Consider the following 16,547-nt stretch of genomic DNA (forward strand, 5'->3'; position numbering starts at 1 on the left):
CCTTAGTCCGTCGGAACCGCAGGTCTGTTCATCACTCAGTGACATCCCTTCAATCTCACACCCCTAAAATTATTCAGCAAACTTTTTATTTTTAAATATCCTTTTATTTTGAATAATTTCAAACTTACAGATAAGTTAAAGAATTGTATGTGCTTCCACATACCCTTAAAAAATCCCCACTAGTTTTTTAAAAATATTCTTCCACATCTGCTTTATCACTCTCTCCCCACATATACTATTTTTACCTGAACCATTTCAGATTAGGCTGCACATATCCTGAATTAAACGTATAATCTCAGTAAAATTAATTTAAAAATGATACTATGCTTTAATCCACAATTGGTATTTCAATTTTCTCAATCATTTCATTAAGGTTCTTTCAGCAATTTTTTTTGGTTTGTTTTTTTCTCTAATAAGGGTCCAGCTCAGGATCCTATATTGCATTTAGTTGTCAGGCCTCTTAACCTTCTTTAATCTGGAACAATTTCTCAGTCTTTTGAAAGGGTCTTTATGACATTGGCCTTTTTGAATGATACAGGTGGGTTGTTTCTACAGTTCCTTTCTCCTTCTTCTTGTGTCTGTCACCTTGTGATTAGATTCAGGTTACATATCTCCAGCAGGTCTTTACTTCTCTGGCATTCCATGTTTTTCCTAACAAGCTGGTTATTCAATCACTCTTGAATGGATCATGGACCTAACTGTGCATTAGAATCAATAGGGAGATTTTTATACTGTGGTGTTAAGGTTCTGCCTCAGTAAATTCTGACTCAGGAGGCCTGGAACAGAATTTTAGAATCGGTATCTTTGAAAAGCTTCCCAGGTGAGTCTGACGAGTAAGGCCAGGGTTGAGAGCCGCAGACTTCCTATCTCAATCAGCACGCCCTCCTTTCTCCTTTGATCTCATTTCCCCTTTCCGTTGCCATTCTTTCTGTCCAGTGCATCCGCCTTCATCTGCCCAGGGAAACTAAAGTGCCAGAGAACTAGAGGCATGTGGAAGAGCCCTTTCAACCCACATGCTCTCACTCATGGCTGCATGTATGTGCACATGATTTATATTGTGACAAAATAGGAACACAATCTCTTTCTGTGCACAAAATGGAAGGTAGTGCAAATCACTTATATTTAAAATAAAATGAAAGAAAATAAAAATCCTTGAAATTTTAAAGCTGGAGTAGGTCGAGTGAATTGTAAACCATATTATGCTATTGGTGAGTGGTAAACCACGTGGAAAACCAAAAAAGGTACAGTTCTTTGCCCAAATCAGGCTTGAATGATGCTAATGATCGCTTCGGGTCTTCGGGAACACATCCTCCCATAGTGTGTTACTCCCTTGTAGGGACTGTTTGCACTGCCAGCAGTCTCAGAATCACAAACATTTTATTTCATTCACGCCAGACAATCTAAGAGACATTCATGAGGAGTAATAGGGGATTTTTTTTTTTCTACATCTTTGTACTTTTCCTTCTAGATGTTTGCCCCAGTAAAGGGGAATATTGTCCCATTTTCACTTCTGGCCACTGACAGTGGTGGCAGCAGGGAGACCCTCCTGAATAATTTAAGTAGCACAATAATGAAGGTTACCCTCAACTTGAGGGGGCGAGCAAGGGGAAGATTTTCTGCATTTGCCTTGTCACTTTTTTGGAAGCTCACAGGGGCCTTCCTTTGAAGGCCAAATGGAAGGAAGCACAGAACTGAAACCCGGGCCAGCACCACAATGGCTATTCATGAACCGAGGAAATGCAATCCCTCTCCCAGGCCAGGGCCGGGGCAGGGTGGGGAGGGGAAGAAGGAGTTGTGCCTCCAAGCAAGATTTAGGGATGTTGAGCTGAATTAGAACCAGCCAGGAACTTTTTAAGTGCACTTTCAACGTTTTATCCCTGTCAAAGCTTTTGCACATATTAATGTTATTCATCTGGTTCTTATGACCACCCTGTGAAGTTGGCAAGGTAGATGATGAAGCAAAAGAAGGAAGTCAGTAATAATTGCTAATTTCACTGAATACTTGTCCTGTAGAGCCAATATACTAAGTACTTTGCTTAATCAGATTTTAATCCTCACAACTGTTTTATGAGGCAGACGGAGTACCCTTAACTCTGCTAATTTTAAAGAGGAGATGACACCACTAGGATTTAAACCAGGACTCTCTGACACCAGATCACTGGCTCTTCACTGCTATACCAACCACCTCCTCCCTCCAGGGTCCCAAGCCTGAGAGGGGATCCGGACTGGAAGTGGTCAGGTTTTGAAGCTAAAGTGAAGTCCAGGGCCCACCTTATATCCCTTCAGAGGCCACTTATCCACATTTAAGTCTTCCTCCTACAACCATCACTCACTTGCTCCAACAGACTTCCTTGCCTGTCTCACCTTGCCCACTGGGAATGACTGGTCTCTGCAAGGCACATTTTGACACCTCTGGCCTGATCTGCAACAGTGCCTACACACGAGGACATGGTATGTTGACATTTAGGTGGTATACAAGGACGCCTGGTTGAGGGTGTGCATGGGTGCTGAAATCCAGCTCATGGTCCACTACCAAGTCTTGTACATTAGTGCCTAGAAATACCTTTTTCTAATTACACAAGGCCCTAGGGTCTGGCAATAGTTCCTTACCTTCTTAGGCTCCACTTAAATATTTAACCTGGGCCCCATTCATTGAAGAATGTACACTCTAGAAACTAACTGCAAGAGGCTGTAATTAGATAAATTAATTTCTGCTACTGGGTTTTTTAGATTTTACTGCACTAGCTCCCCTCACCCTATCATAACCCAGTTAGACAAAAGTGCCATGAACGGTGGGAAACTAAGGCATTTAGAAGTTCATGGGGGAGATATTGTGGGTTGGGGACCAAATTTATCTACATCAGTTGCTCTCAAAATTTAAAAGTGCATTAGTGTGACTTGGAGGGTTTGTTACAACACGGGTTGCTGAGCCCTACACCTCAAATATCTGATTCAGTCAGTCTAAGGTAAGACCCAAAGGTTGCATTTTTAACAAGTTATGTGTCTGGGGTTCATACTCTGAGAACTATTGATCTAGGTACTTTCTGACTCATGCTATAGACAAGTTTCATATTCTACCACTTTTGTCCTTATAAAGACACACACAGCCACGTCATACTATTATAATGGTAACAATAATAAGAATAGTAGCTAACAGTAATTACACACTATTTTCCAGGCATTACTCTAGGCACTACTCCAGGCACGTGGTATGTGTTAATTCATGTCCAGGGTGAGAGAGTGAGAGGAGAGAAGGGGGAAGAAAGAGGAGAGAGAAAAGAGAGATGAGAGATTTTTGAAGCCAAGTACCAGCCCAAATCTATAACCTTCCAAAGATAAACCATTGACGCTGGCAGGTCAAGACGCAAGGACAGAGGTTAAAAGAGAAGAGTAGGGAAAACTCTGTATTTATGAGTGATTGTTGGGTTCCAAATTGTGTTTCCTTTGGCATTTACCTTTATTAGCAGGAGCTTTATCTAGAGACTGCGACTAGGTGTGCAGGTGTGTGTGTGTATGTGTATGTTAGTGCATAGTCTTCTTGCTCTGCCATTCTCTAATCATCCATCTTTGGGCAAGTTGTTAAGCTCTTTAAGTTTAAGGCAGCTATCTGTGAAATACTACTAATAATACCAATACTACTTCTAATACTACAACAGTAGACTGTTCAATGCTCACAGATTGCTGCAATCCAATACCTATGCCCCTTTGCCATGTGACTTTGCAGCTCTCTCCATCAAGAGGTGTAGTCCCCACCTTCCTCATGGCCCAACTGTGCTAAGCAAACCCCAAATCCTGACATATCAAGTGCTATCTGATAAAGAAAACAATGGGCACGCAGATTTTCCTTTTACACAATTCCAAACAACTAAGTCAAATGATTTTATTTCCCTTTTAGACCCTTAGGAGTGTTGAGGTAGAATACCATTCAAAATTACTTTTGATTACCAGGGGAAAAGTGGGATGGGCGTAGTGGGGAATAGGATAGAGGGGGAATGAACGGTGATGGAAGGAGACTTGACTTGGGGTGGAGAACACAAAATACAGTGTACAGATGAGGTATTATAGAATTGTATGCTTGAAACCTATATAATTTTATTAACCGATGCACCCCAATAAACTCAATAAAAAATAAAAAATAAATAATAATTCTATCAAGAGTAAGAAAAACTAAAAACCAAAATTACTTTGGAAGGATAGGCATTTTACCTCCCAAGAGACTCAGTTACTTTTCAAAGTGTCCAACTCAGCTGTTTATAATTGATTATGTTATAAAGTAAATGCTTCTGCTAAATCAGATAATGACCTGGTATGGATGTCTTGACTGAGGTATGAAAGTCATGGGAAACTGCAGTTTTAAAACCTGCTTTTGGAAAGAGCATGGCTTCTACACACTCAGCTGCCCAGGGCAGAGTTAAGATTTTGCCTGAGCTCAGGAATAATGGGAACTTGAGATAGTAACAGCGTAGTCGTCCTGGTGCCCCATCTAAAAGGTCAGAAACACAGCAGTGGATTTCACTTTAGAGAAAGGCTAAACACAAAAAAACCCACCGTGTATTTGCCATGACCTGAGCTTGCACATACAGCTGTGGGGCTGGATCCCCTGAGCTGTGTAACCCAGTGCTGGGTGGGCCCAAGGGCTGGTGTGCCTGCACCGGGGCTCTAGAGCTGGGCCCTTAGCTCATCCCAGAAGAGGCTTGCCACTTTCGGCAGCTCTCTCTGCATTTGTTTTACAGTGGTCAATCCTGGACAAGAGCAGGGGAAAATTTTTTTCTACAAGACAGCTCTTTATCATTCAAGCAGATATGTTTCAATTGTAATTTTTATCCATTATGTCTCTTACCTGATGCACTGAATTTTTTAAGTATATTATATAACAACATATACATCAGCACAGATAAAAATAAATATATATATTTAAACTCAGATGTAAGTAACTACTGTTTTAAACTGATGTTAGAATGCAGTTTTGGCTGAGGCATATTCAGCCAAAATGAGAAGGTGCTCTACCAAGGAGCGTTCCATTTCAAAATAAGTGGTGAGTCTCCCCAACATCAATGGTTGGAAGGGCTCAGGATTTGGAGGTTGAGGGAGAGCACAGGGCCAGTTCCTGATGACATTTGTAAGTCCCAGCTCTCCTTCTTCCATTTCCTGTCTTCTTTCTCACTTTTCAAGCCTCGACAGGGCTGAAACCATAATGATCCAACAACAAGAGGTGGATAAAAAGGTAGGTGGGGAGTGAGAGAATTTGGACATGCTCCCTTTTCCTACTTCAAGTTCAAATTGATAATAAATAATGAGAGAAGAGAAGCTAACATTTAAATTGAATTTAGAGTCTGGGTTATTTTCTGAAATGGATATTTTTGTTAATGGATTGAGAGTGAGTTTTGAGTTTTAAAGTCATATAAAGAGTGTCCAGAAAATCACGAGGCCTTCCTCACTGCTCTTCTGAAGCCAGTGAAGAACTAGGTCACAGGGAAGATTTATAGTCAAGGAGAAGTGGAGATAAAGTCACAAAAATTGTTCAAAGGACTGGCTCTATTTATTTTGTGATCAATAATGAAGTATCTGCCCACTATAAGGGAACCACAGGCAATATTCAGTTCTGCACAAAATAAAGGAAACTAGAGCACTAGAATGAATAAGTTATATGCGTAGTATGGGGCTTTTGTTTTCTTTAAATTATCTGGATTGTTTATTAGGAAACAACTAGACACTGTCAAATGAAACTTTAGCTTCTTTGATTTGCTTTAATTACACTATTATTGCCTAAAGTGATGGCATAAAACCCTGAGTGGAAAGCAAAACTGGGGAGATGAAGGGCTGTTCACAAAAACACGGTGCCAGCAGTCCTCACGGCCACGTCCTCGCTGCCCCCCAGCTCTTCGCTTCCTCTCTCCTCCTGGGGATGCTGCTGTGGAATTGGCATGAGACTTAGCTCCCCTTGACCATGTTCACAAATTAATAATAGTGATTCCTAAACCTTGCATTGCTTTGTGACTGTTTCTCTTCCCTTATGAGGATACATGATTGAGACATAAATGCAGGGGAACCGACAAGGTACTGATTTCAATGCCCATTTCCTGGTTTTAGGTATGCATAAGACTATGTGCCCTGACTTTGGTTCAGAAATGTGGCCATCCTGCACAAGTGCGGTTCTGACACGGCAGCCTAATTATGTTCATGTTGGAAAAGTGTAGAATTTTTCATTCACTTTTCAAGATTTTCGCATTATATGCAAAATGCATTCGTGTGCAATTAGCAGCTAGGCTGCGGAGTGCCTCATCATCTACATGGCGTAGCGCCGTTCCCAGCCTTCCCAGCAAAGCAAGTCTTCTCAAGCGATTGGCTTTCTGAGAGCTTCGCGAATCACACCGCACGCCCGCTGTCCTCTTACCTCTCCTGTGGCGCTGGAGAAGGGCTGAGTGGTCCAGGGAACCCACGATGTCTCTGTACTTCCAGTCACGTGCAGATCGGGGTGCTGTCTCTGGCTGCTGTTTTGGCTGGAGTTTTCAGCAGTACTTCCTGTGAAGGCCTCTGTGGTGTTGCTAATGAGGTGCTCCGGGCTGTGTGGAACAGCATTAATAGCAGTGGGAGTGTGGGGAGGAGCTGTGTTTCTAATGCTTCTTACTGAAACTTCTGCTCCCAGGCCAGCTGAGGTGAAGAAAGGAGTTGTTAAAATCACCCTCATGTTTTATGGATTCATCACATAAAAGCAATTTTTTTTTCTGAGAAAAAGAAGAAACCTATAATGACAGACATGTGGATAAGCTTTAGTTCTATAAAAAAATCAAAGATACATTGAGTGTCGCCATGCTTATTTGCTCTGTTCAGCTCACCCATCCTTTATACATCTATCAACAGCATCCCTGTCCTGTGTAGAAGACAGAATTTTATTTAGTCTATGAACATTTAGGGTGCACTGACTTGGTTTCAGAGGTTCCATGAATCTCTAAAAGCTTCATTCCAAATTTTGAAATATATGTACATACATATGTACTTTTTTTCTGTGGGAGATTTTTACAATTTCTCAACGGGGTCATTAAACAAAATACCAGATTGAGAATCACTGTTAATGACTTGCCTAACTTTGCCATGAAGATTGATGATTCCTTGGAAAATAATGACATTTCTTTAACCACAGTTTCTAACCCTAATTGTGTGAAGAACCAAATCATGGGACAGTTCTATATTCTAAGCTACTTATCTTTGGAATAACAGTTAATTAGTTTAAAACTTAGGAGATGTTAGGATTAATTTGCAGCTTTACTTTGCAAGACCAAATTGCCCATACTTGAAAAAAAAAATTGGTTTGTGAACTACATTTTCCTAGCCATAATTTTAAAATGTGCTTCCATCTTATGAGGATCTTGCTAACAAGCAAATTCTCATTCAACAGAGATAGTCAGATTCAGCTCTTCTAACAAACTCTCAGGTGATGCCGGTGCTGATGCTGATGGCATTTGGACCACTCTATGTAGCAAAACTCTAGAGAATGGTTGTATTACATGCAGCATTGGAAAGGTCTGTAAATTATGGGCTGAGGGGTATGTTTAGATGCTTCATCAGCTCCACAGTAAATCAGTTTTCTGGGATATAAAAACTGACAGAAATCTTACCCAATTTAAATAATCATAACTCTGAAGAGTTTCTGGCTTAAAGATGAAGAAGAAAGATTGTCTTTTTCACTACTCTTTTACTGGTTCATTCAAACAAGCACTTATTAAGCAACTACTGTGTGTTAGGTGGAGCTCTCTTGAAGTTGCTATTAATCATCACATTTTCGCTGTCCATCTTACTGACCTCTCTTTTGGGCCTTGTTGTTCATTTCTATTCCAATTTAAAATAACATATCTCATAGGATGATATATAAAAATAAGGAGGATAAGGTATAAAAAAGAATAAAAATGAAAAAGGTATTTTTAAGATTTAGCAAGATATAAATAGCAATGCTTTTAAAACTTAATAAAAAAATCATGTCTATTAAGCATTCTTTCCTTGAACTGTGGAAGGTTGTATAAAGTAACCTGTACATAGGGTTGCTACATTTAGCAAATAAAAACATATCATATCTAATTAAGTTAGAGTGCTAACAAATAATTGAATATATTTAAGGTATCTCAAATACCCAATATTACAAAGGTTATATTACATTGTATATTAGAAAATACTAAAAATTATTTGTCATTTATCTGAAATTTAAATATAACTGGGTATTGGTGGTTAAGTCAATCCTACTGCACATCTACTAAATCTAAGCTTTAATAGATTTTTGGACAGTCCCCTTGGTTTGTGACTTTATCTTTCAGAATCTTGTGCCACTGTCACTGCCATTATGCTTGGGTGGGCCACTCTGACCATAGATCAAGAGATCTATTTATCCCTGCCATGTTTTCTACATGACAAACCCAACTGTAACATTAGGGAGATTTTCAACTTCATGAAGCGGTGTTAATTCTGCAGTCTTAATTGAGTTAGGTGATTGAATGTCCCCTTAAGTAAACATTTGGCTATTGCTGGGATATAAAAATTTCTTTATGTGGAGATTAGCATTTTGGTCATTTTGATCTTTGGCCAATGCTGATCCTCTGAGTTGATTACCACCTATGACAATTTTAGCTCTCAGACCTAAAAAAAAAAAAAAGATTTAATGATGGGGTTAGGCCAAAAAAAAAGCTTCCAAATACCTGGCATGTAATTACATGTCTTAGTATGTCAACCTATGGTTACTCTTCCTTGCTAAGGGGTACTCATTGAGTGCTCATCCTAAGAACTTTCTGGAAAATTTCTTCAACTTACATAAGTAATTCAATGGATGAAACATGATCAAAATCTTCTTGAAATGTTTTCTGCGAATAACATTGCTTATTACTATTGCATGTAACTGTGGAGTATCTTATGGAAAAATTTTCAGTCTTCTGTAATTGTCTTTAATTAACCTTCTAAATTTATTTATAAAACGCCCCAAACCAAACAAGTCCATTCCATTTTAGGCTACCACCTTTTTTTCCAAAGAAAGAACCTATAAAATATCCTAGTTAAGTACCCCTTCATTTTATGTCTGTGTTTCTAACCTGTGCTATTTAAGAAGCAAGAAAGTAGCTTTGGTCTTAACATTCAATTTCCCAATTTGGTGAATGTTAGAGTTGTGGTTCTCAAATGTTGGAAGGCACCAAAATCACCTTTGGGGCTTGTTAGAATTTGAAGACTTGGCTCTCCTCCTAGAAATTGGGATTCAGTAGATTTTGTGTGACCCACCACCTGCATCTATAACAAATTTCTCAGTTGACTCTAATATACATCTAAGTATATGATTTTATTCACTCATACATGAGACAAAACTGAATTCTAGTAATTTCTTATGTGGGTATTAAAAGATTATAAAGTAGCTAGAAAGAAAGAAAATCCAATACAGAAATATATAAGGTGATCAGAGTAGTTATCTTTTACATCTCCTTAACTCTTTGTTGAAATGGTTGCTATGAAATTGTAAAAATAATATATTTTTAGATGTTTTGGTGTCTATAGTCTTCTGACATTCTTAAAAAAGATATATGCATTTTACAGTTCATGAAAGGGCAAGATGTGTTTTGACAAATGCAAGCAAAAGTTCTTACACAATGGAACAATATGTTGAAGCCATTTTTAAAAAGCTTTATTGTACCATTGCTACTACAGTCTTCACATTATACACAATTCCTCTTAGAACGCTACCCAAGAAAAAGTGGACTATCTTGGGTTTTGCATTTAAGTGGCAAATAGCTTACCTATGAAATGATTTGCAATCATTGCATCATATTAAGACCATATATTGAATTCATTTAAAAAAATCAATGTATATTTTAGTTTATTAATTAGTCTGGCTCAGATATAATTAATAATAGAATGAAATTTTGTATAACAACAATAAAGACAAAACACAATTTTTTAGTTTTCTTCCTTTGAATGGTACTGGTAATTTTTAAGCATGATGAAAACATAATAACTTGAATTAAGCTCATTTGGAGGTAGACAGATTTAACTACATTGGTACTTTCTATATTCTAGAAAGTATAGAAAGTACCAGTGTTGCAGATGAACAGCATGCATATTTGTGCTTTAGATTATAATATTTAGTTATCAACTCTTTAAAAAGAGCCTTTGGAATCATTCATTGCAAACATCTGAATGCAATTTTATTTTTCACGATGGATTCTCTAGAAAATCAGCAAGCTTTCATGCAGTGGGTCAGCTACTATCATTCTGCATCTTTAATTGAAGGTAAGTTTGAGATGGAGCAGAAGAATGTGTGTTCCCTTATAATTCTGTTGAAGCGAGTATTGTATCTATGTACACTAAAAAAAAAAAGATTTTTTTGTACCACAATTGTTCAGATTTTAACTCTGTTTTTTCTAAAAGTCTATGTTTTTCCCCAGTACTCATTACAGGTATATTTGTTTAGTGGTTAAATGTAAATGGTTGATTCTATCCACTTCACTTTTTGAAGTAAAGTCTATCATTGGACATGTTTTGTATGAAGGTCAAAGGAGATAGTTTTTCCATGAATTATCTTCTATCTTCAGTAATTCTTTACTGAAGCTATATTTACTTTTTAAAAAAATTTCAATGAAAAAATATTCTTCTAAATAAAGTTTGATTGAGAGATGGGGATGAATCTCACTTCTTGTATACTACCATATATAGAGAATATTTACAATGATCCCATGTGCTTTATGGTAGATCCTACAATATGAGTTACAGAAAAGAAATTGCAGAAATTGGTGCTGCATATTTTCTCATAAAGTTGAAATTCCTAATTGGCTTTTACATTTTTACTTTATTCTCATACAAGTTTTATAAGGATAGAGACTGTAACACCCAACTCAACTTATATCATAAAACAGCTCACTGCATTTAATTGGCATTTAAATAAATGCTTAGTTAGTTTATGAATTGAATGAGCAACAGAAAACTATCCAAAGATTAGCATGGTGGAAATACTCATATAAACATCAAAAATCAACATCTAATAAAAAGATTTACAGATACAGTATATGCTGATCTATAAATGGGATTATAGATCAAAATTATCTGGAGGACTTTTTTAAACATATAAAGAATTATGCCCAAATCTGTAATTGAAATGCAATCATGGAGGTGGTAGTGGGGAGAGAAGTGATGGTAGTGATTCCTTCACTTCCCCCAGGTGATTCTTATGTAGCCACCTGGGCAAAAGTTTGTGGTCAAACATTTAGGAAACACTGTGTAGTGGAACATACACTGGACAAGGTGTTAAGAAACTTGGGTTCTAATCAAACTTCTGCCACTAAATTGTATGGGACAATTCACTTAACCTTGACAAAGGTCAGTATTCTTGATGGGTGTCTTCATTTCTAGATAATTTCTCCAGTACTATATAAGGTCTGTTTGTACCTAAGACATAATGATTCTATTAATTTTATCTTCCATGACTTCCTGAAGCAAACCTTTAAGAGAAGCAATAAAATGATTAAGTAAAACAGAAAATTAAGTTGTATCCACAAATAAAAAAATTTTAGCCCCAGGACTAATGTGTGTGCTACAGCAAGAATTTGTGCCCATGTATACAAGTCCTTCCATGTGTCTATCATTTAGGTTATATCCATCAATAGTTAACAAACTAGAAAACTCTGTGGCTATACATTTGTTCTTACTATTTCAAAAGTATGTAACTCCCCAAAGATGTCTATCTCTAAATATTAGTACAAGAGATGTGAAGAAGCACAATTTAGTTTCTTTCCAGTCTTCTCAAGCACTATTTTGATGGTCTAATAGTTTCTCATAATTGGAGAACTAAAGTGTCTATATCAGCAAAATTTTTAATTTCCTGATCATTTGCTTTAGTCATTACACATGTATGCTGTGTTTATGCTTAGATCTGTTTTCATGTATCTTACAGTGCTTAACTAAAGTGCCTAGTGTCTGGCACAAAAGAGGAGCTAGTGTAATATTTGTTGAGTTAATAAAAGAAGCAAGATTCCTGGCCAGTGTGTCTTTGTTGGTTGGGCATCATCTTGCAAGGTGAAAGGTCACCAGTTCGGTTCCCCATCAGGGCACATGCCTGGTTTGTGGGTTTGGTCCCTGGTTGGGGTGTGTACAGGAGGCAACTGATCCATGTTTTCTCTCTCACATTGACATTTCTCTCCCTCTCTTTCTCTCTCCCCTCCCTCCTCTAAAAATACATACAGACAAACATACATACATAAAATCTTTAAAAAAGTAAAAGAAGCAAGAAAAGAAGGAAAGAAAGAGTGAGAAATAGGCAAAAAGAGAAAAGTTGGGCTTATTTCAGTGAAGATAATAAAGTTTCCCATGTCAGTGGGTACCACATAATCCATTTCCATCAGCTTATGAATCTTCCATAGAAATTATATTGGAGCATGTAACCTTCCCTTGAATGTGAAAAAATTGGACACTTGGCAGAAGAGCTTCTAGAATTGATTCCAAAAGGAATAGCTCACCTTTTTTTAAGCAGAGGTTTTCATTGGCTGGTTTTCCTTCCTTGTTGACCTCTGTTTTCATCCAGCTATGGAGGTATTTCTTGTCCTTCTTGACCACTGCCTTATTGCCTTGTTTCTTGAGAAAGAGAGAGGTATGTTCCACCTCAAGGTACCCTTCTTTCTCATGGCAAGTCCATCGCGGTGCCTGGGAGCAGTGTACAAAGATGGCTGATCGGGAAGGGCCACCAGAGGAATTGGAGATGCCCAGGCACAGCGCAGATTTTAGGTGAAGGAGTTTTCCATCCTCAGTCCACATCCACTGCTGGTTCTGGTTGGTCTCGTTGCACAAGCCCATGGACACTACCTTATTTTCGAGAAGGCACTGTTGTTTCCGGGTATGGACAATCTGAAACCCCTCTGGAAGATGAAAAACTCATCTAGTACTATGTATAATAATAAACTACAAGGCCCATCAGAAAATGAAACAACTCACCCACAAATCAGCCAAGTAAAAACACAAGGTTTATTTATCTTTTGCTATTACTATCACTTCAAGTGAATATTCCCAGATTCAGCACATGGAATTTAAAATCCCAAGGCTGACAATATAAAAATGTCAAAATGTTACACTTAGCTCCCTTTCTTTTACTTTCACATGGTTTAGGGAAGAAAACACGCCCCCACTGAAGTAATGAAAGGAAGCTTAGAAAAGAAACAAACCATCCAAAGATTATGGTGTGATGTTTTAGTCCAATTAGTTAAATATCTGGAATTATGAAAAGCTCAGTTCCATTTTCAACCATTTTATTCTTTCTCTGTCACTTCCACCTCCAACTTTAAAAGGCAGCCTTTTTGGTAATCCTTAAGTTATCATTGCAATAACTATTTATATATAAATTACATAGTTTAAATAAAAATTTAAAAATTGGATGCATTTACCCTTCTAAGTACACCTTACTGTTAGCTAACAATGACCAATTAAAGTATTGATTTTCACAAACTAAATTTCTTATAGTCCTAGAAAGAAGCATCTCTCTATTTTGTGACAATACCTACAATTTTTCTTCAAATACAAACATTAAAATATCAGCACTTCTTGATGTAAGAAAATTAAATACCCAATTGTTAAACCTCAGTGTTTAAAAGTGAGATATTCAAGCTCAGAAACCATGTTCAATGTGCTTTCACTCACTATGCTCAGCTCCATGAAAACATTCAGACCTTCCTGCTAAATAACAGCTTCCAAATTAAACACACCACCCTTCTTCATCCCTTTAATTACATTTCTTATATTTTCTTTCTTTTACTCTCATACAGAAAGGCACATCACAACCTCATTGGGAAAAAAACATGGAGAATGCCCCAGACTGTTACATAATACTAAAAATTTCTCCTCAGGACTCCTTCCTCTCTGCTGTAAAGATGCCATTTCAGGAGCTGCCCGAGGCATTGGCAGGGCAGGAGGAGGCCTTTTGTTTTCTTCTGGAGAGAAATTTCAACAGTGTGGGCAGCCGGGCTCCTTTTATTCCCCCTCCTCACCGTCTTTGGCTAAACTGCCCTGGATGGAGACCCGGCTCCATTTCCGCTCTTCTGAAAGGACAGAATCTCCTCTGGCATCTACTAGAGAAATGCGTGGGGACATGGAGGCAGGCCCACTCACCTGAGGTCCCGAAGATCAAGCAGGTAAGAATCGCCATGTAAAATTCAGCCTCCATTTTCCACTTAACAACTGTTCATGCTTTGCTTGGGGGGAAAAAATTCTCCCAGATAAGAGAAGCAAAGACTAGGGAAGGAAATGTGCCTTCATGGTGGGGGGGAAAGTCAGTGACGAGCATTTCCTCCTATTGAATTGTTTGGGGAAGTTTTACACCAGTGTCCTTTTGTCTGTTTCCTTAGAAAGAAGGGATTATGATCACCTCTCTTTTTTTATGTAGAAAAAATTCCAGCCTCCAGGAGTGGAATAAAACTCCCAAATTTTCTCCAACCATCTATCCCTTTGGCACTTCTTAACCTCAAGAGGGAAGAAAGGAATTGTAATCTTAGATAATTGAATGTTCCTACAACATTACATCTCTTCAGGTGGTGTGATTTTGCTGAATAAACACAAACCATGTGATTTATGAGGGTCTATGACAAGTGATCTAAAGACATAAACATGTTCTGTTCCTATAATGATATACTGGTAGCCTATTGAGGAAAACCACATAATGATGGCACTTTGAGGTCATTATCTTTGAAGTGATGACAATAGGTATTACATTTGAGATGGTCATCTCCACTGGGAAGAGGTGGAGACTAAAATTAAACACATCATCTACTTCAGACGTGCCCCAAAAGATAACAGTCCCCCTACAAATAGGAAAAAAATACCTGCTTTACTCATAGTTAGTATTAAGAGTAGTTTATTGGCAGTAGGAAACAAAGTCAACATAACTGCATTAAAAATTCATATTTGAGCATAACATCTAGTGTTTGCTGACTGTAGTTTTTGTTTTTATCTTTATTTGTCTCTGGAGAATTAGGACCTTTTGGAAATGAAAGGGTAGCCATGGCAGCATCCTTTAGAAGAACCTTTAAAAATGTGCCAGGTTACATCATTCCCCAAAGCAACTGCCTTTTACTGGGCAAGAGAGTCCATGTAGACAGCATATTCAAAAACTCCTTCTTAGTGAAAGAGAAAAGTATTTAAAACTCTTGATACATCAGAGTTGCTACAAATTTGTTGTCCCCTCTTACAGTAAAATGACTCACAAGGTAAAAATACAGTGGATAGAGTCTTGGAGCAGAAGCCACCGCTATGCTCAGCAATAGAGAATAAATACATATATACCCAGTGACAGTCATTGTGCTCTGTTCATTGATTGACAGGAGGTACTGATAAATACACATTTAATAAGTAATATTATCAAGACACAGTTCCATATAAAATAGTTACTGCTTTTGATTTTTTTTTTCCCAAAAACAAGTACTTATTTGTTAAAAATCCTCTTATCAATCACTTGCAACTTTAGCGGCAAGATTCTGGTAACTGAGAAAGATAATAGCACTTAAAAAGGAACAGTTTAACAGCTGACAGTCCATTCACGAGACAGATTTTGCAAACATTAAAGCATCGAAACACACAATAATTTCTTCAGCAGCTCTTCAGTCATCATCTGATGACATATATCACTCAGTATTCCATACATACATTCTGTGTGGCAGATAATCAATACAGACAAAACAAAATCCCCCTTAGCTGTGTGAAAAGTCTGTCATACCTCCATCACTAGAGGACCTTCAAAATAACTTAGGAGACGCTTACAAATGCATTCATGTACACAAGGGGCTGGCAATCTTTAACATGTTGCTGTCTTTCACAATCCATCCCATAGCTTGACTGGAGGGCTTCTTGTTCCTTTCATTGCAGGAAGCTCCTTCCAGAAGCCTCAAGTGGGTAATTGACTAATCACCCCTAGAGATTGATGGTCTGGTAAATCTTCAGAGAATCACTGGACTGTTTCCGCTGAGAGTCTGCTCTCGTACAGGCACAGAGCATGGTGCACAAATTCATACTGCTCGCTGGTTTGGACCATTCCACCCCTGAGAGGAGAAGAAAAGACAGTAACTTCTTCCTGCTAGCATTTTGCAATCCCAGCAACACAGAGACCACATCCAAGCTAGGATGTTGTATCAATCAACAGGTGACCTGGTGATTCTTTTGTTATCCCTTTTACCCAACTGGTGAACTTAATGTGCTAATGTATATAAAGGGATTAACACAGTGCCTGGTACACACGAGGCACTTGATTCATTTTACCTCCATACCATCATGAAGAGACAGTACAGCTTATTGCTTAAGTACTTGGACTTGGGAACCAGACCGGCTGTGTGAATTCAAATCTCTCTTCTGCCAGTTGTTAGTTGTGTGATCACAGACAAATTCCTTAAAACCGTTTGTGCCTCAGTTTCTTCCATTTTTTAAGGGGGATAATTATAGCACCTATTTCACAAGGTTCTTGTGAGGGTTAAGTGAATTCAGTGAATGAATTTAATATCTGGAGTGTTAGTATTACTTCTCAGGTGCCTTTTCATTCATCTTATGTTAAAATG

At 38.0% G+C, this 16,547-nt stretch overlaps 2 protein-coding genes across 3 annotated transcripts in view; both read right to left on the minus strand.

Moving 5' to 3' along the window:
- Nucleotides 1-14,170, minus strand: part of PTPRB (protein tyrosine phosphatase receptor type B) — a 102,976-nt gene extending 88,806 nt beyond the window's left edge. The window contains exons 1-3 of the mRNA XM_054580105.1: nucleotides 14,116-14,170; nucleotides 12,477-12,872; nucleotides 6,395-6,651 (exon numbers count right to left, since the gene is read on the minus strand). Of these exons, the coding sequence (XP_054436080.1) occupies nucleotides 6,395-6,651; nucleotides 12,477-12,872; nucleotides 14,116-14,170 (708 nt within the window). The remainder of the gene's footprint in view (nucleotides 1-6,394; nucleotides 6,652-12,476; nucleotides 12,873-14,115) is intronic.
- Nucleotides 14,171-15,897: 1,727 nt separating this feature from the next.
- Nucleotides 15,898-16,547, minus strand: part of PTPRR (protein tyrosine phosphatase receptor type R) — a 232,362-nt gene continuing 231,712 nt past the window's right edge. For both annotated transcript variants that reach the window (XM_054580107.1, XM_054580108.1), the window contains one exon: nucleotides 15,898-16,037. In XM_054580107.1, coding sequence (XP_054436082.1) covers nucleotides 15,944-16,037 — 94 coding nt within the window. In that variant the 3' untranslated portion in view covers nucleotides 15,898-15,943. The remainder of the gene's footprint in view (nucleotides 16,038-16,547) is intronic.

The sequence above is a fragment of the Pteronotus mesoamericanus genome, unplaced genomic scaffold (genome assembly GCF_021234165.1).
Source record: "Pteronotus mesoamericanus isolate MK-2021 breed Mesoamerican mustached bat unplaced genomic scaffold, CSHL_Meso_final contig_56, whole genome shotgun sequence".
In the NCBI taxonomy this organism is placed as follows: domain Eukaryota; kingdom Metazoa; phylum Chordata; class Mammalia; order Chiroptera; family Mormoopidae; genus Pteronotus; species Pteronotus mesoamericanus.